General features: G+C 40.4%; 1 protein-coding gene across 1 annotated transcript in view; it reads right to left on the bottom strand.

The window, feature by feature from the left end:
- The window catches only part of mdga1 (MAM domain containing glycosylphosphatidylinositol anchor 1), a 152,977-nt gene that overhangs the window by 82,250 nt on the left and 49,346 nt on the right, over positions 1–21,381 (bottom strand). The window contains exon 4 of the mRNA XM_076109762.1: positions 20,627–20,801. Coding sequence (XP_075965877.1) covers positions 20,627–20,801 — 175 coding nt within the window. The remainder of the gene's footprint in view (positions 1–20,626; positions 20,802–21,381) is intronic.

Below are 21,381 nucleotides of genomic sequence, written 5' to 3'. Positions count from 1 at the left end.
TCTACTCTAAGCCAAAATGCGGCTTTTCAGACCACCAACAGTCTTCCAAGTGTTGCTTTTGAAACTGCCCACAGGGCAATGGCCAAAGCTCTGAGAGAGAATAACCCCACCTGCCTGTGGCGGTGGTGGTTATTGGCGTCTCTCCAGACTGATTTGTGTGGTACTCGCCACCACCAGCTCTGCCTGCACTCACAAAGCGCTGAGCGAGCTCACTTTTAACAAAATGTAACACTTTGGATTAGTGGTAGCGCATCGACCGCATACCCTTTCAGATTTTTGCTAGTTTTATTTTCTGGTTTATTTTCAGCTTTCTTTAGATTTATATCTGTTTGTGTGTCTTCCAGTTTTTCTGTCCTTCCCCATGTTTTTCTACAGACAGATTATTTTCAGGCTGGAGCTCTTGCAGAAGTTTTACAGGCTTGTTTTGAACAGATTTGAGGTGAGGGAGTAAAAAGTGCCGTGTCATTCATTTAGTTTGGACTAAGGTTAAAGGCTTTATTTTATTCTGCTTCTGTGTTTGCACCAAAAAAAAAACTTTCCTACAGTATACAAAAGAATATATTAGTTAGTTTAATTTAAAAAGGCATGTTGTGTTTTCAGTAGATTATCACATTCAGTACAATAATATTAATATGTGTGTAGGTGCAGTTTACAACATGTAGCGCAGGTGTAGTACGTGAAGTGCTTTACGATGCCATAAACAAAGACCAGTGAGAAGCCCTTTCACAGACAACTCACTGTACATTATTCTCATATCTCATTTCTCAGGCTCTGCTAACTCAGAATCCCATCACTATTTCAAGTCCTCTCCTTCCCAAGCTGGATCTTTCCTCAGAGAGAGAGAAAACTCTTGCTTGCAACTGATAACAAAAAGATCTGGGCTAAATAATTGCTTCCTCAGGTGACGTTGATATTGATTCATTTAATTAGATTTATCTGTTGACAAGTTTCCTTGCTTTCTTTCCCCTCTTCACTTCTAGTAGATGATGCACAAAGTCACATAAGGAACAACATTCACATATCAGCTAAACTTTCATTGTTCCTGTAATATTTTTTCTGTTGTTTTCATGTTTCTAATCGTGGATCTTTTCTATGTTTCATGGCTGTGTAATCCTCTAGTCTCTGCCCCTCTGACTCCATCCTCATCCTATTTCAATTTTTCTATCTGCCGATACACAGGCTGTGAGCCTGCCCGGAGGCACCTCCCATACTTTATAACACTGCCTTCATTACGCAGCCCGCTGCAGCTGGCCACAAATGAAAAACTGGAGATGTGGTATAGGAGGGAAGTAAAGGAGAGGAATGAGTCAAATCCACAGTCAATCGTGAAATAGATAGTCAGGGTATAGATGGAGCAAGAAGACAGAGAGAGAGAGAGAGAGAGAGAGAGAGAGAGAGAGAGAGAGAGAGAGAGAGAGAGAGCATGAGGGTAAGCAGAAGGTACAGTATTCAGAGACACATCAAAAAGGGAAATAAGTGAGGAAGAGCACAGCCATAAAATCTAACTCGGAAGTTATCGGAGACTGGCTGGATAAAAAATACTACCGCAATAAAATAATATTACAATTGTTCTGGCCTTATGGCATTGATGAATACGGATGCTGCCCAGTGGGGTCTTTGTCTAGGGGGAAGTCTCTAATTTGAACAGCCATCCTATCTCTGAGGGCGGTAAAAAATATTAAAGGAAATAAAATGAAAGGTTCACCCTCAGTTGTTTAGTTTATAGATCCACATTTCCATTTCATAGCAGGTTATAGGTGTCAGACGGAAGTCCCACTCGCTACTATACAAATAGCTACCAGCGGGGGAGTTAGCTATATATGCAGGATTTATTGGTAATTTCCCTAAAATGAACTACAACCCCCGAGTAGAAATAGACTCGCTGCAGCTTTAAACAAATATAAAGCATGACAATAATCAAACCTTCTATCGTCCTTGCTACTGAAATTAGAGCTTATTTTACCCTCATTCCACTCCAACACATCGTCAATAATCGGCCGGAGGGGCGATGGGAGCGGATACAAATTGATGACAGCTGAGTGAAAAGTGACTAGCTGAAATTCGGACGAGCTTTATTGACTGGATGATATTAAAAAAAAATAGCTGGACGTCTTAATTACTGCAACGTCATGGAAAAGCCATTCTATAACATTTTAATTGGATTTAATGAAGGCCATCAGCAAACCGTGAGGTCATGTTATTGACAGGGGAAGTGAGTGAATTTAAAAATATTCTCTTAATGCCGCTCAACAAAGATCGAGGGTACAACATCTGCAGAGATGACGAAAGTGAATAGATTATGTTGAAAGAAAACATTAAAAAAATCGGTTTGATTCAAATGAATTGGCACTGTTGTTGTCTTACCAAGCCTGTAATAAAAATCCAGATGTGTAATGTTTACAATCTACAGCTGATCATGAAATAGCGCATACTAAAATGCAAAATGTCTCCACTCCTACACGTCTTCCTTTCACTTCCCTTGATGCCAGCACCACAGTAAACCCACCATAAGCCATGATTTATGCCTCATTCCAGTGTAATGGTTATATTCCCTGAAAAAATATCAGTCTGTACTACAAGGGCCTGTGGTCAGGTCAAGATAATTCTAAGCCTACACTGCATGGTGTAACCTTCATAGAGAAGAGAGAGTCAATAAATAAGGGATTGAAAAAAACAAAGCTGAAGCGAGAGAGAGAGAGAGAGAGAGAGAGAGAGAGAGAGAGAGAGAGAGAGAGAAAAGAAAAACACTTTAGATAACTTAAGATAAAGCTGACCAAATGATGGGGACAAGTGGAGTTGTCTTATCTCCTCATGGTCTACAGGACAGCTTATAACCAAGCCACACTCCCACCTACTGTGTGTCTAGTATGATGGTCTTGCTACTAAATGCTTCAATCCCCTTCAGGTGACACAAATTCAGTACAGATAATTTATGAGCCAAATAAAAGGAAAAATAGATTTTAGTATATGAAAAAAAAAAAAATCCAATAATGTTCTTAGTGGATTTAATACATTTACACATTTATGTCTGTCAGAATATCTCCTCCTCATATATTCTTTTATATGCCCGCCCCTCTCTCTATCAATGCCTGACGGTCAGTCTTTTTTATGGGTAAAACAGTTTTCTTATCTTGTCTCCACAGAGCAAAATGATATAAAAGCCTTACCTTACTTGACTATGTATGAGACATTGGCAAATTGCCATAAAAAATCCACACTTCCTGGCCAATTTGAATGTCTAAAACTATGGTGTGATGGATTCAACATCATAATGGCTCGCAATTTTTTTTCTTCTTTTTTTTTTTACCTAGCTGCACCAATGCTTTACATTTCACTGTGTTCTCTTCTCCTCTTTACTAATACAGCCTCTCTTCCTCTCCTCTTCCTCTCTTTCCACCTTCCCTACTCGCTGTTTTACCTCTCTCCGACTTCACACTGTACCTTTTGTCTTTGTCAAACATACTTTATGTTTAACAAATCCTTCAAACAGATCTGCTTTTAAAGGGGTTACCATGATGTATTACCTCAGTGGGGAGCGGTGGGGACATAGGTGACCCCAAACTGTCATGGAAACCCATGTCACATGTTATCAGTGACTCACCACACACTCAACCACTCACTGGGAACTCTGGGTAAGGAAACTGTAGGGGTCTTGCAGTGAGAAGCACACAGTGTTGTCTGCGCATGCATACAGTATATACACACAGTCACTTAAACTCATTCTATCAAAACCTCATCATTTTACACAGGGAGGCACACACACACACACACACACACACACACACACACACACACACACACACACAAGACATTACTGTAGGTCACCCATATACTATACTCACAAAGCAACCATCTTGCCTCTATTCTAACTCCAAGGGTGCAGTCCCATGGAGTTGTCTTTGTGGATGGGTAGATTTTGACATGAATCTCCAAGGTATTTCATTTCATGTGACTCCGGATGAGGGTTTCCGCAACAGTGGAAATTGAATGCGCTTACGATCGTGAATGCTTTAAGCAGACATGTGTGGTATTTTTTGAAGCGTAAAGCAGGAAAATCTTTGAGAGATTTCACAGACTGTGATTACAATTCCACAAGTGCTATTAAGAGAGGCCATCAGAGCGATCTAAACGCTATCTAAAACTTGTATCCGTTAGACACTGCTGTGTCAAAGCAATCTGACACAACTAGATGGTGCCTGATATTTGGATAAATGAGGCTCCGTTGTGACAGTGTAATTGTAACATGTCATATTAAGCATATGTCTGGGAAGTAATGGCAGGCTGATTGTGGTCTGTGCTCATCACCTCCATATGCTCCTCCATCTGTCTTCACAAATACAGCTTATGTGCAAGCAAACTATGAAACTTTTCAAGTCGCACTAATTGGGGACCTTTGATATGGCTGGGTTAAAATGGCCTTATGTCATACAACATCGACATTAGCCATTGTAGCGGTCCCTCTTTATAAATGGCTACTTCACAGAACATGCACTGTTTATTTGGATACCTCTACAGTAACATCACGTAGGTTCAATGGGATGGCCCTCTTATACAGCTTCGAGACATACTTAAACCAATTAGAATCAGTTTTCTGCGGTGCCTCAAATTGCCTGACACAAGTGAATGTTTTTTGCATGCAGTACAATGACCAGTGGAAACAATGTCATCTCGTGTGACAGTCTCACCCAGGAGCTGATGCAAACCTTAATAATCGTAATGGGAGAGAGTGATATTGTTAACACTTTATGTCAGGCAGTTTATTGAGGAAATGGCACCAAGCTAATTACAACAGCGTCTGCACGCCTGTCACGGGCTGATTTTAAGATGCTCACACCCACCCTGTCAGAGGGGAATCAATACAGTTCAATACACAAGAGTTATATATAACCTCGGCTGAAGTACAATAAAAGGTATCTTAGAGCAGTAGCTGTCAATATTTAAATCTCTAAAACTATGAAAACGTCTGGCCATCTGCTAGTTTCAAAATGGTGTTTACGATTCAAGCTGAAAATGTCATTTTGGAAGATTTGAACCATTAACTCCTCCCCAAGATCAATAAAACCAACACAATCTCAAACATTCCAGCACACAAGTCAGAAAACACCTGCCAGGTGTGGTGGCTGCACTCTCGGTACTTCTCATCCGGCCCATTCCTCACTGAAGCCCTGTGTGACTTACTGCCATATAATTGTGCCAGCTGAATGGTCCTCCAGGGAAACCAAATGACCTCTCACAATAGAGAGAGACTAGGGCTAGAGCAGGAGAGAGGACATAATTCCTGCATAATGAACTAAGTAATTGGTCCAGAGCAACAGCGCTGATGTTTAAGGTACGGAGACAGATGTTAGATACACTCTGGGTCAATGGGAGGACATTTTTCTCGATGCTTGTTCATTTGAAGCACTTCACCTGGCTGACAATCTCAATTTGATACTGATGACTAAATATCCTACATAAGTTAACGAGACTATGAGCGAGGAGATCGGTCATTTCTATACAGTCATTCTTAATGCGTGTAATCGGTGCCACTGGGTCGGATTCCACGCAAAATCTGATGAAATCCTGCAGGTTCACCAGAAACTTCTTGAGCTCAGACTGTAGCAGGACCTCCGACAGCGACCAGCCTGCCATGGAGAGACCCAGATCCGGCTTCACTGCCGCCTTCAACCTGCAGTCAGGAGGACAGTCCAGTAGCAGAGCCTTATGTTCCACTTGGAGCCAACACAGACATCACTCTTCTGGATGCCCAGACTGTATTGCACGGGAGAACCGGAACCACGACTGCTACAGTAAACCTGCTACAGTAAAATGAGAGATTTCGAAAGGGACCCTGCCTCCTGGTACATTATTCAGTCCAGTTCAGAAAGTGAGGTACAAATCCACTGTTTAGCAAGTTAAGGGCCTAATGGGCTGACTTAAACATATGGTAGTGGTGTTAAAGAACGCTGAAAAAATTGAACAAACAAGAGAGTTTGTTGCAGTTGAAGAGAATCCAGCCCATTTTGAGAGATTAGAGAAGCCTCCAGGGAGACGAAGTTGAAATCGACAGAGTACCTTTAAAGGTTTGACCTATAACAGCTCCATTATGCAAAGCAGTGTAATTTGTAAGCATAGCTTTATGTGGGAAGCAGGTTTTATGATAACCACATTACGCTGTAAGAATTAGTGCCTTTAAAAGATTAAACATTCTGACCTGTCATTATATCACACCTATCAGACAAATGACTGTATTTTTTAATACTGGACCATGAAACAAATGCATCATTTCATAAAAAAAGAAGTGTGATGTGTGGGGTATCATCGGAGCTATCACATTTGACGCATAGTAAAACCTGCTTTCCCTTATGTGGTATTGCTACTGTTGAATAATAAAACTATGAATTTAAAAAGAAGGTACAATATTTGCAGCATAATGAGGACTTCTCACATCGGCTACCTCTGTATGGATGCTTCTAAAGGCTGAAGGTGGTGTTATTATCTGAGTGAGAGCTTCCTCTTTCACAGACATCTTCCCTGTTGAATATTTTACAACAAGCATTTAGAACTTATAGTAAAATAACTTCACTCTTTTTTTGTGAATGTCACAAACTGTAACATGACAGAAATCCTAGTACTAATGTGATACAATGAGCAAAAATAAATCTCACACAAGATCAACCTTGTGAGGTTATAAAAAGCAGAGAGGATTTAAAAAAATAATTCTGTTCTCTTTGCTGATCAAAAGATTTGTGGGATTCATTTAAGTGCTTTTCGCTGTTTAGTTTGATCCATATTCTCTTGGACACGGAGAAGCCATTATCTGCAGACGTGGTTTCCTTGATGTGTCAGTATGTTCCTGCGTCAAGGTGACACCGACTGACTTGTCAGAAGATGCACATGTCAGGTAGTAAAAGATGCTTTTTGCTTGAAGTCAAAGTCAGTCAGTCAGTCAGTCAGTCAGTGTCCCTCTCTCTCTCTCTCTCACTGTACATGTACACAGGGTGCATGGCAGCAGAAGAAAATAATTAGGCCAGGGTGGCTGTCTGAAGCATAAATATCCATTAGTAACAGAGCTTATACATTACATGCTGTCTTTAGAAAGGTAACTGGGGACTGATGAGTAGGGCAAAGAGAAACCACAGATCTCAAGAGGAACGCACTCCTCTTTCACCTACACTGTATTTACAGCACTGTTAGCTAACATGGAGGACGGCTAGCAGTGTCCATACATGTTAGCATGCATCAAGAACAAATGGAAGTATTCAAATATTTGTTTTAGAAAAAGGATGGCTTCCCTTTTCAAGACACACCAGTTTCTACTTATGGAACCTCCACACCTGCTAACAATTACCAAGAAGGACTGAATCAGGGTGCATTTCTGAGGGCGCTAAGCTGAAATTCTGTTCATTAACAATTTATCAGCTACATATTAACGCTGGCGATTACAACATTGTACACAAAAAACTGCAACCTGCAAAGTGATGCTTTCCCTCACTGGTTAATTTCACCATCTTAAAACTTTGCTTATTTGTATTTTGATGTTAACTGAAGAAAACAGAAAAACATCCTGGCTTTTAAAGACAAATCCCTGAAAACATTTTAAATAAATCATATTGAATACATTGAATTCTATGTAACCGAGCAAATTCATTAAAAAAAAGACGACCACAATACATACTCTCAGTAATGTCAAAATAAAAAAGACATTATTTCCCATTTAGTTTCATTACAAGACCAGCTGCTGTTGTGTGAACTTTAAACATTGTAATTACTGTTAACTGTTTTTTCACTGTTTAAATTCACAATCCGTAATTTGTTGTCATACTGTAATGCCAGTAGTGTGACTATATACATTATGTGTAATCCAGTTTTTCTCATCATTTAACCCAACACCTTGCAATCCAATCTACCCACACAGTGTAAATGTGTAACTGCATGCACACATAAACTGAACAGTGCAAAACAAAATTGGGAAAAGATATTCTTATTATAAACACACCCAGGAGAGGGCTGCCTTTGCCTTCTGAGGACTGAATATAACTCCAAGGTCAGTGAGCTTCCATTAGGGATTTATACCGCAGCAAACTGCTAATTAATTAGGCCTAATGTGAGACAATGGTCGGATTGTTGCCGTGCTCCCTTGGAGATACAATGCAATGCACTGCTGGTCTTTTGGAGGCTATTTCAGATCAAATGAAAGCCCGTTTTTTGCCTTAATTTAGCCGGCAAGCTTTGTCAACTCTGCATGCTTCTTCAGCAATGCTCTAATACGCGCGGCCAGCTAAGCCACATCACCACTGAGCAGCTTTTCTGAAGAGCTCTCCCGAAGTGCCTCACACTGATGTCTGATAAGAAAAGGTGCTGTTGTATAACAAACTTGTTGACACAGGCAACAGAAGCTAAGTGGCAACACCACGGCTGTGACAATGGTGTTGACATTTTGCTTTATAGGCTGCTGTCGTATTCTCGGGCGAAGAACGAATTCCTGGGAAATGAAAGAATTCCCTCATTAACAAGACACATCTGCAGCAGACACAACATAAAATGTCTCGTATGACAACAGAACAAAGACTGGAATCTAGTACAGCTGGTGAAGAGAGTGTGATGTGTGATCATTAGACAGATGCCATTTGACAGCTGGTCCATTAAAAGGACCATAGCAATGTTCATCTACTATAAATCGCAAGTGCCTAACGACGACCATTTCCAGATCATGGCACAGTCTTGAGGTTTTTGAATGTGTTTTATCTACCTTCCACCCTTTTTATAGCGTACATCAGATTGAACAACATCCCTGCTTTTATATGACATTACTGTTGTGTGGCTGCCCAGTCGCCGGGAAAAAAATGTTGGTACGTTTCTGAAAACCATGGACATGTTTTGTGAGGATCTTTTTGCCCGATAAGAGGCATGTAGAAGGGAAAATGGATGGTTGAAAGAAACACAAGACTTTCAACCTGGAGACTGTTGTTGGTGTAGCATGTGAAACCAAAAGTAACCTTGAGTTTACACTAGTGATGCAATGTCGCTATGCTTGTTGCGTAACATTGTGTAAGAAAGTCTTCTATGGGTGTTTGTTATGTATTTATTAACACAAACGATGACATTTTTTCTAACCTTAACCTTAAAGTAGCTTTGTTGTTGAAGTTATCGTTCCACGACTTTAAACATATGGCATTGTGCTTTTTTTGCAATTGAATATGAGGTTAATATGAAACATATCTATGAAATATGTTTTTGGTTCAGACAAATTTTAAATTGTTGTGTGCACATACCAATGCATTGGCAACATATTGACATAACTTCGATTAAAATGTAGGAAGAAACGTGATTGATAACCTAACTGGGTCTAATCTTCACTTTCTTCAACATTTCCCATTATGTATGTCAAATAAATTAATTTAATTACTCTTTAAGTCTCTCCTGATTGATGGAAATAATTGTAAAACAGCTCCCTGGAAAGCAGGTAAACACATTCAAAAGTCTCAAAGACGATGGCTTGCTTTGGAAAACCAACAGCTGTATGAGAAGTCAATTAAAGCAAGACAATCAGTGTTTTATTTCAGGATACTGAAATATAATTAATATTAATTCACCATATATAGAATTCTGGGTGATACGGCCAAAATCTTCTATCCTGATACAGGTCATATTTGTACACTCGTGTGAAAATTCTCATTAACTTAGGTGCAAAATAATCAGATTTTCTGTATCACGATATATGATTTCATCACAATATAATTCCATTGAAGGACAATAAATGATCATATTGAATTATGGCATAGTGGAGTAGTAGAATAATATATAATAATAGAATAACCCTATAGTGTGTAGGCAAAACCCAAAACAGTGTGAATATAGAACTGTCATATGATTGGTATCAGTATACTGTGCACTGCACCATCATGCTGACAGAAGAAGCAAACCAGATAAACAGTGAGCTAAATAATTAGCTTTCTCATAAAGCAGATACGAGAGAGACCTTGAAGCTGAATGTTGTACGGGAACAAAACCTCTCTCCTCCGGTTCTATTCAAAGGACTTTAGATATCAGACAGATGAACTTAATCAAAAATAAGTATTCATGAGGAACAGGACAATAGTTTTCTCACATTTTCATATCTCCCTGCTTCCACATATCTATGGGACATCTTTTAGCTGTTCAGTCATAAAAATAGGATGCACTGTGGGACTAAATTAAATTTGATAGAAAGAGAGGTGTATTATTTTCCAGTGACAATAGTCCTCCTGGTGCTGCTTTGCATACGCACGTCAAGCACATACATTTACTTGAACACACTGTACTGATTCATTTTTTCTCTGAGCTACAGATGGACAGACTGCCTACTTTTTGCTCACAAACACACAAAGACGCACACAAACATACACACATTCAGTATCTTCAAGCCCGTTTATCTGAAAGGGACTGTGTGAATATATGTGATTGGTAATGAAATCCACCTTAGATTTCCATCATATTAGTTCTGAACTGGATTCTGACAATGGTATGATAATAATCTGGTAACAGTAGAGATGATAATAATCATATTATCTTCTTACAAAGATCAAATGAGAACTCAGAGAGGCTGGATCCAAATATGGTGCAGGTATATTCTCTTTACGTCACATCGTGAGTCAAATGATCTCATTTACATATTTGACTGGAGGTGAGATAGTGGTAATGAGAATCTCTTAGATGCACAGAGTGAGGAAAGAACATGACCGATAGGCCTCTCTATTACTGTGCATATTCTACCAGTTCATATAGGATACATTGCACAGCTCTCCCTCGGATGTTGCTACATCTACTTTTCTATCGACTGCTATATGGGGTCATGAGAAGTTCATGGACAACTATAAGTTTATTTTTAAGTCACATTACTAAGGAGACATGAGTAAAACCAGTGTCCAGTGACATTCAGTATTCAGTTTACTGAGCTGCTGTTTAGGAATATGGACAGTAAAACCCATAGACCACCTGCCTTTGTCATGTTAAAATCAGATGTAGCCAATACATTATTAAAACACATTTCATTCTACTACAAACCATGGATTTCAGCTACCTTGCACAGCAGCTGGATTCTCGCAATGTCACAAGACCACGTGAGAATCACATAATAAGATATCACACGGAAATCTATTGTCAGGCTTCAAGTAATGTGTTTGTGTTTGTGTAAGCCAGAGCATGGAGCTCCAGGCAGCTAGGGGCATAGCTTAGGCGTGTGTGCGAGACGTCACGGAGAGGCCACTGTCTGTTCTAGACGATAATGGCGGCTCCTAAAGGGGTTAGTGTAGATGCATCAGTGTTCTATCAGAACTGGAGAGTATGTCTTCATTGAAAGAAGAGCAAGCAAACTATCGGGCAGGTCAGGCAAGGATTTCAGGATTTCAACATAAAAAAGGAAAACCATTTGGTCTGGGCAGTGTACACCATATGACTGCACCTCTGTGCCAAAACACAACAGCGACTTGTTGAGAGGACTGTGAAGCTGGTTGCACATTATCAACACCAAAACACTCAATGTACAGTTGTGTGTGCAGGTGAAAACCATTGTTGTGTGCTTGTGTTGATTGTCAATGCTTCTTTTACTTTTAGGTTCAAGTACGTTGCTGCAGCAGGATACAGTTGCAACAGAGGTATTTACCGTGGACGTTTTAAAAGGATCAGCTAGTATTTTCACATAATAGTCACATAATAGTCACATAATTTGTGCTTCAACAATGTTTCAATGTAACACCAGTGCCTCCAATCCTGCAGAAAGCAATGCTTGATTTATGTCATGTTACGACCACACCCAGTGGGACCTAAACCCCTAACCCTGACAACGTGCACCATATTAAACTCACTGAGCTACAGTACAGCAGCACCATAATTATGACTCAAGTGGAGCATTTTCACTTTTAAGCATGTAGCCTTTGGAACTGACTGCCCCAGATAGCTACCGACAGCCCCACAATGTGTGCAAATCACACTGTGAATGTTCACTCTAGGTATTCAAGTGAACACTGCTTTGCTCTGAAAATAGACTTAAAAAAGAAACCAGTAATGTATGCTCTAAAGCTGGGATTTGTGTGTTTCAGAACAACTCTGTCTTCTACAGAACAACATTTCCATACAACTAAACTGCATTCTCGTACTATATTTTGAGGGAGACGTATTTTCTCAGATTTCAGTTGCAGTAATCACATGATTGTAAATTGTGACAACACAAAAACGCAACAAAACTACTTGGTTAGGTTTATTAAAAAGTAATGGTTTGGCTTAAAATAAACCTAATTTGGGACAAAACCCTTTCCCTCAAAACACAATTGACGATGCAGTTTTGTTTAATGGGAATGCCATTTTTAGGCGACCAGGCTCTTCAGGATGTGTAGGATCTTATTGTTGCATCTTGCTTTTCATCTTTCATATAGTAGTCCACTTCATTTAGGATGAAAATGAATGGTATCTCTATGCCTCTAAACGGTATGGCTCAGTGTACAGGGTCTGCAGACCACATGAAAAAAAATAATTTATATATGTATATATATATATATATATATATAGTTATAATTTATAGTTTTAAACCTTCGGGGAGCTCAAACGGATCATTTTGAATTAAAGAAACGCACTTGCCAATAAAATAAAGACATCTGAGAGCAACCTTCATGTACCGTAAAAAACCTTGTGATGCAAAAACAGGTGAAAGGACTACCTGAATGGACGTTTTTCAAACAGAATTTCTGTAGAACAACACACATTCAAGTTCTAATTATTGTCTTTTCTGCCCTTCTGTATTCTAAAGAGGTTACCCTGAGACAACTTTCCTTTGGAGTTTAAAGACACATTATTATTTCTTCATGCTCTAAAACATTTAATCACTAATTTGAAGGTCTTTTTCAAACCCTATCGCTGTCCTTACAACTCCATCAAATTGATAAAGTAGATTTTCTTTATTACAGAAGAAACTCATCCTGCTAAAGCTAAACTAACATATAGTCAAACATGGTGTCCAATTATCCTGCATGCATGTCTGTAAACTGTCAGTGGGAGAAAATCCAAAATCACCATCGGCAGAACATGAGGACTCCAGCTGGGTTCAAATCCAGCCTTCTAACTGCGAGGTGCTAACCACTGAGCCAATGTGCCATTTTACACTGTTGTGAAATTATTATGGTTTACTTAAGTTGTTTCTTCTGCTAAAGGCAACAACAATAATGGAGGAGGGAGAGAGGTGACACTTTTCAGTGTGGATAGATGACAGCACTGCCAGCAAGCTAAAGCATTTTAAGCTAAAGCATTTTGATGTAGGATCTTTTGTGAAGAATGAGTGTGATTGCCTGTGTGTATTCCTGTGTGCATGCAACATATTAAAATATATGTCAACCAAAGTGGGGAAGATCAGTTTGAGCAGCATGTTCTCAGTCGGATTCCTATGCCTGTATGCAGCTACATCTGTGTGCACGAATAGCAAAAGGTGAAGCATTAGCAGCACTTTGACTTGATCATGAGCGTGTGAAATTCAGTGTTAAATGAAAATGTCACGTGCAATTGTGCCTTCTCGAGCGTGTCTATGCCATGCGTATGTGAGGGCTAATTCACAACCTATCCAATCTGTATGATGTATCTAAAAGACAACTTACCATCACTTTTGCCCCCCCCCCCCCCCCTCCATACACACTGAGCGCTGTCAATCTGTCACAACATTCTCCTTTTTCATAAACGAGGAAACAAAGCACACGTAGGACGGCATTCCATATAATATAACGCCATTCTGAGGGAATTCTTTATTTCCTATTTCAGAGTAGGTGAGAAAGAACCAGGAGTGATGTAAGTCTACACCGATTGGTCGTACACATGAGCCAACACAGCACCAACAACAGTCATTTTTAAGAACTTGTTAGCCTTGTAAAGAACACAAAACACAAACAACAACTCGTAGTGAAAAATAATGGAAAGAAAGACAGACAAATGGACTGACAGTTAAGTTTGGACGTTAACTCGTTCATGAGCACGAACATAGCATGAGGCTATAGTTCTCAGGGTAGCTTCCCACTAGCAGTTCCTCTTAGGAGGTCCCAAGAACGATTTGCTCAGAAAACAGCTATTGTTTGGCTTAAAATAAGTACAGTACTAATGTTAAATTGTTTAAGTTACAGACTTAAAATTGAAAAGAGTGAACATTGACTTTTATTTTCACATGGGACACGAACAATGTGAAAGACCTGGTTGAAAGACCTGTCTTTGTTTGACCCATCCATTTACCCCGACCTCCTCCTTCCCCATCTCTGCAATAGAAACATATTTGTGATACGTAAAAAAAACACACATTATCTGGAAGAAAATATGTTTCCCTCGTAAGGTAATTCACATTGCAGTTTTGTTGTATGGGAACATAATCTTTAGGAGACCAGGCTAAATATAATGGTGAATCATTCCTTCATGGTGAGCATGGTGCTGCTTCCTGAGTGAGAAAGCACTACTTGACAGAATCAGTAGGAAATAAAGATACGTTTGCAAGTTGGACTAGAAAAACAGCAGCTCTTTCCTACTCATTGTGTGTAACAGCATGTGTGTCCACACTGGATTTCCAGGCTGTGGTGGTTTGAGGGCGATTAGATGTTGGACAGAAATGCTTGCTCACTTTTCCAAGCCCACTTGTCAAATGCAATACATTTGAAAGATTTCACAGAGGGGAGATGAATGTCAGAAGCTTGACATGGCAAGGGTTTTGCAGACAAGGCAAGGGTTTTTTCTTTCACTTGCTTCAGGATTCCTCTGATGTAGATCAATACATAAGATAACTCAAGCAGCTGTTACACAATTGCTGCCACAAAAGATATTATCTGATGAAATAGCTCTGGGCTGGATTTATTTTGTTGTTCTGAAATAAGAAGAATATATGTGTCCATTTTACTGTCACTATATTGTGGAGTAAAAAGAGTATAGACTACATGTGACTCTATCCATACATACATACCTCTGTATGCACACACACACACACACACACATACACGCACACACAACATATCAGATAGAGTTAGTCTGGACGTAGCATAAAAGAACATGGTGTCATGGCAGAGCAGAGCAGCCGATAAAACAGGGGACACTGTTTAAGACAAGCGTCACAACACTTTATCTTACATACAAAAGTAAAGAAATGCTGGTTTCTCTCCTTAATGATGAATTTTTACCTTAATGCCTGTTATACATGTAATTTAATCGTACAATGCACACCACGGTCTAGTGAGTCAAGAATGTCAAGTCTGATTTGGTCGGGAGTCGACTAAAAAAAATGAATGTAATTGTTATTATAAATTGTTTTTTCGGATAAATCTACTTTGCTCTATTATATTAACGAACATCATATAATAGTGATTCCAATAATGCCCAGTTCATGAAAGGTTATTCAAATTTTTTAAACATCCATCTGCTTGGAACAACATTCCCTGAAATTCCAACATCCTGTTTTCTGTATTTCCTCCAGCAAAAGCCGAAGTTTGTTTCTAATGAAGTGGGTGCTCAGTATCAATGATGACAACTGCGATTCGCAAAGAAGCATGGACAAGCAGAAATATATATTGAGAGAGCAACAGAGAGTTATAACAAGTAACACACAGTAAGAGATGCATCGGGTGCCACAGAGAGAAAGATAAAGAGAGAATGTACGGAAAGGAGAAACACGTGGAATGAGATGATGAGCACAGGAAAGAAAGTGTGTGAGTATTTGCAACTCTGCGTGACTCAGACAGTAATATGGTGGCCCAGTGATTCTCCATGTGGCTTCAGCCTTGATCCCACTGAAAGGTCAAAGCTTCTTTTCAACTACCTAATAACGCTATACTCTCTTTCTCTACCTGTCCATTGCACACGTTTACTTGCTTTCTGCGTCAAAGTGTGTGTGTTTATGCAGCTTTACTGAATGTGTGTGTGTGTGTGTGTGTGTGTGTGTGTGCATATTGTGTTTCCACTCGGCGCTAGCAGCGGTACTGCCCATTCTTCCATGCTCCAGCCAGCACAGAGCCTGTGTTGTGACAGAAGACTCGGGCCAACACGGATAGACTAAATGCCAACTAGCCTGCTGTCTATGGGTGTGTGCATGTTTGTGTGAACGTGCCTGCCACTGTCAAAAACACCAATTCTAGAGCACTTGTTTTACTGGGTTTTTTCCTAAATCAACAGTGCTGGAATAACAGATTACACATTCTTCTATTGGCTCCCATAGCCAGTGACAGTTGGGGTGATAACTGCCAACACTGTGAAAGGTTTTGTGTAGATTTGCAGATTCATATACTCCATTACTCCATTGACAAATGCAGTGATTACTGACAATGGCACAAGAGGTTATTGCCAGTTACTTTGAACAAGTCAAAAGCTGGAAAATGTGCTGAACAGAGGATCTTTTGCAATGCTCTTTAGTCAACCGCTTCACCGAAGCCAAAAAACAACTAAAATCAGAAAGAAACAATCCAACAGCTTCATCATCTTCATCACTGATGTCACAATATTCCCATCAACATTAACAAAATCAACATCAATATTATCATCACATCCCCAAATACTTTCCACTTACCTGTTTGTGTCCTGAAGAGAGTAAAGTATCCACCGAGAGGATTTGATTTGAACTAAGCTGAGCCAAATAATATGCTAACGTATCATTGGTTGGGTTTCTGAACCAAGTCCATCCCATCAGTAGAGGCTACTCAAAGTTAAACCCCGCAAGCTCACTGCCCCACTGCCTCAGTGGTTAGTGTGCCAGGTCATTGGTCAGCTGGTTGATACAGGTGACCCCCATGTAATGGAGGTCTAACAGGGAAAGAAGGTTGTTTACAGAAAGGGGTGACAGGTTGATGAAGTGTTGTTGAGTGAAAACCATCAGTGAAGCCAGTCTAAGTGGCTGTAGATTAATGGAAATGTTGCTGTATGTGCTCTTTGTGGAATTGGAAAGGGGTAGATTGACAGAGGGCGCTTCACCTGTATTTGCTCGCTACGTACGCACTGCAGACTTTATAATGCGTTGGCCGAAGGTCTTGCCAGTCCATTATATAGAAAACAAGTTGGCTGGCATTAACTATTCTGTGCTAACTGATTCATTCAAATAGCCCTAGGGTTAATAAGTAAATACATGCTAAGTTAATAACAGATTCACAGGCTTGAGTTAAAGTACAGAAATAAAACAAGGAGAGTCTAAAGAATACTAAAAGGAGAGAGGAAATGTTTCTGCGTGTTGTGAAACAAAAAAACAAAGGGATGTTATGTCCGGATGCAAATGAGAAGAGACAATTTTAAAAAGGAAGAGAAGGAATGAGCTATACAGGATACAGGGTGTCGGCTATAAAGAAATATAGGTGTTTTTTGCTGTATTTGCCTGCTATTGAAAGCAGAATATTTATTATGCGCCTTTTCTTTAATCCTGAAACTCATTTTCTCTGCTTTACTTTTGCTCTGCCTTTTCAGTTTCAACCCATCATTCATTCTCTCCCCTCTCTTCATTCGTCCCTACTGTTCCTCTTGTTCTCACACACTTTGAAGTGTGAAAGTGTGTTTTTGGACATATTTTAGCATGTGTGCATACTTGAAAGTGCGTCCCCCTACTACTGTGTGCGTCGCTGTGCATGTGCATCTATGTAAATGCAAAAAACTGTGCACATGCTACCTGTGAGTGAAGAGCAAGCAATTTGGTTTGTATGTGTGCCTGCATGATGCCTTGCACGCCTCCTTGCATCCGTGTGTTTGTATGAAAGCAAAGTTAAAGTCGCACGCACGGCCGATGACCTAAAGACACACACTGCTGTGTTTAGTTGAGCCTCACAGCTGAGAGGAGAGACCCCAGCTGACTCACTACACACACGAAACAACACAATGCTTCATCACGCACTGGCGTGTGTGGTGCAGAGGATGGCAGGAAGGAAGGAAAAAATAAAGGACAACAAGAAAGAAGTAGGAATGAGGGAAGGAGAAGGGGAAAAGAAAGAGTGAATAAAAAGTGCAGTGTGTGGTCATTTCAGTTAAAAAAGCTGAAACATAGAAAAGACATAAATTGTGTGGTTGAGAGAGAGAGAGAGAGAGCTGAAGCTCTTGTTTGCACATTGTGCAGGTAACAACATGTTCTGCCCTCTAGTCCATTAACTGGTCTGTTGGATGCATCCAAATTGAAAAGCATATGAGTGCATCTACCTCATTAAGTGCATCTCTCTCTCTCTCTCTCTTTTCCCTCCCCCAAATTTCATTTCTCGTTCTCGCTGTCTTCATTTTGCTTTTTGCTTTTCCCTTCATCTGTCTTATTCTTCCTCATCTTCGTGTTTCGCTTCTCATCACTTCCCCTTTTTTTGAGTGGGAATTGCAATTTACAATCAATCACCATTCTTTTCTGTTTCTACTTTGTCCTGTGTTCGCTGTTTAGTTTCTTTCCTGGAAAGGTAGAATGCTCTTCTGGTAACTACAACCTGACCTGCTCATCCGAAAACAACACCGTATGTTCAGTTTATCTAGCTTAAAGTAACATTTTCCTTTTATTTCCTCACGCACAATTGTGCTTGAACTACGCATACTTTTCCCTTTCTTTTGTCGTATCACTGTAGAAAAACATGGACATATCATCTGTGCTGTCTCCCATTGGCTTTTGACGGGGCTTTTTGGAGCCAGGAGTTTGGGTTTACCACTAGCTGCCTGCTGCCATCTTGTCAGTTGTTAAGAGCCAGAAAAGCCAAATTTTGGCAACTCGGTGGAGTCTGGATGGAGCCGATATTGGTCAAACAGGCAGCAATCAAAATTAAATAGAATTCAGACCTGTCAATCAAGCAAACAGGTGTGGGGGAATGAGGGGTCACTGAAAGGTTTGATGAGAATAAAAACTGAATTATATGCTACAACACAGTTATCAGATCTCAACACAAATTATCAGTTGGAGATTTTAGAGCTACTTCCAAATTTCACTTCGATAATCTGTGTCAGGAATATATAACCTTTTGTTATCTTAATTTGTCTCCCATGTGTACATTAATAGAAGTACATTTCCTTGGTTCTGTACTCCTCAAGAGAATCCGGTGGTCTTTCCATCTGACCTTCTGTTCAAACCGCATCTACAGAGACACTCAGCCTCCCTGCTTACAACCCCTCTTTTCTCACTCTCTCTCTCTCTCTCTCACTCTCTCTCTCTCTCTCTCCCTCTCTCTATGTGGTATAGCTTGGGCTAATTGTTACATCGCTCTAGAACTGAAGTCACCCTGTGTAGGAAGCGTGGTTGATCGCCGCTGGGTCCAACGCGGCATGGGGGATGGGGAATTGAACAAGCATTGGCCGTCAGAGCTGGTTAGCTTCACAGAGCTCCTGTCACAACTACACTCACGGTACAACCTGTTTACTACCCAGGCCCCCTGCAATTACCAGCTCCCCAGCAGGGGCCAAGCTAGCGCCTGGGGAGAACTAACTCTATCAGCAGAAAGGGAGGAGGGAGAAGGAGGGAGGGGGGGGCCCCATTAAGAGGCCGAGGCAGGGTGGTGGTGTAAGTGACAAATCCTAGAGGGACAAGCATGGAGCGATCATGCGTGTCTGTATATGTGTGTATGCTAAAGATGCTAAAGCAGGTGTGGCAGACCATGGTTTTGAACAAAGCAGAGTAGAAGAAGAGATGAATTTAGCAAAAGGGTGTTTAGGGTTATAGGGCCCTTGGAAAATCAGCTTTTTTCTATTAGTCTATAAACCCACCATTAAAATGATTGAATCAATGAAGGAAGGAACTATCTATGCAATAAACCGCTGTAACGGATGTGTAAGGTTTTAGGGTGCTGGAAATTAAATTAAACTTTATACAAGTATTGATGTGTTGGGTATATAGTTGCATGTGCATCAACCTGTCGCCATGACCTGGCCCCTGACTCACAGGGACAGTGGGGCAGTGAAACAAGCAGCAGCACGGGGCCCCTACAACACCACACTACTTCTCAACTGTCTGCCTGTATGACAAACATTATCATTAGACCCTTTGTAGAGCCCCAGACTGCAGGGACAGTTCAAAGGATGTGTAACAAGGTGTGAAAAGAAAAGGCAATCTCTTAATTATCAGCAGATTAGTAATTAACATGCTAATTGTGGCAGGCATCAAATCTGAGGATGTGACAGAGCTAAACAGCAAGAAATATTGAGGATCAGTCTAAACAGCTAATAACCTGATTTTGTGGTTGTGATTTTTCTCACTTTTATTATCAGAGTACTGGGGTGTGGGTTAGTTGAGAAATAGTGGGTTAGGGAGCCCGTACCACCTGGACCAACTGTTATAAAACTCTTGATATGTCCCACAGACTTCACTTTTTATCCAGGAGTATCTGACAAAACTCTTATTGGTGGAGAACACGCGGCTGCATTATCCATACAATATACCAAGGTCAAAAAATGTAGATGCTCATTTTGAAAGTGTTGCACCATATTATCTATACCCTCCAATACTCCTACCATGCTTTTCATCCTTTCCACCATAAGTCATCAGATACTCCTGGAAGCCATTCCCACTCATCATCCATCCCATCTGTCTTTCATCTTTCCTCTTCCAATCTCTCCCCATCTTGGTCTTCTCTAACAGTGGGAATAGCTGTAGTGATAGTAAGCTGTGGTCCAGAAGTGGAAGGAGTTTTTTGTATTTTTTTTTCCGTCTTTCTCCCTGCCCACTTACACTGCACATCTACGCGGATGGACTTGATGGCAGCCACCCCCACCCCGTTGTCGGCCTTGCAGTAGTAGCGACCCCCCTGAAACCTCTGGATGTACTCGATGCGCAGCGTCTCGTTGAAGAGTGATGTTTCCTGGAACTTGTCTGATGCACTGCCAGCCGTCTTCGTCCACCGTACCTGAAGAGAGGGGCGAAGGGGAGAAAATGTTGAATTGACGAAGATGCTGTCAGTGACAGCAAGGTGTAGCAAGGACAGAATCAGTCAAAGTGTAATGTAAGAAAGTTAAAACGGGGACAGAGAGAAAGACTTTGATGTCCAAAAAACTTTTCTGATACAGTATAAACAAAAATGTTAAAAAGCACACATTCAAACATCTCCCTACCCAAACAAATATTCATGTTTATGCACAAACCGATGAAAGTAAAATGTAATAGTAACATTCTGCTCTCGTTTCCAACAAAGAAAACCTAGTGACACGTAATTCTTCAACAGGCAATTTGTAATCTTCGTTGATGATTAAAAGCAGTGTCATCACACTGGTGGAAAATGTTAAGTCTGTTTCTCTTTTGCATCTGTAACCAAATCCAACAGTGATGTCACAGTGTACTGAGACATCACAGCGGCAAGTTAAGAAACTAAAGCCGACTGTTTTCCCTAGAAAGATGACAGCATCAGTCATTTTCATCATATTTTTATGGTCAGCTAGTGGCTGTAGGAGTTATGACTCTCGTTCATTGGGAATTTATTGTGACTATGA

This window comes from Anarhichas minor, unplaced genomic scaffold (assembly GCF_050575085.1).
Source record: "Anarhichas minor isolate MPS153535 unplaced genomic scaffold, ASM5057508v1 ptg000042l, whole genome shotgun sequence".
In the NCBI taxonomy this organism is placed as follows: domain Eukaryota; kingdom Metazoa; phylum Chordata; class Actinopteri; order Perciformes; family Anarhichadidae; genus Anarhichas; species Anarhichas minor.
This window is presented reverse-complemented; position numbering and strand designations above follow the sequence as displayed.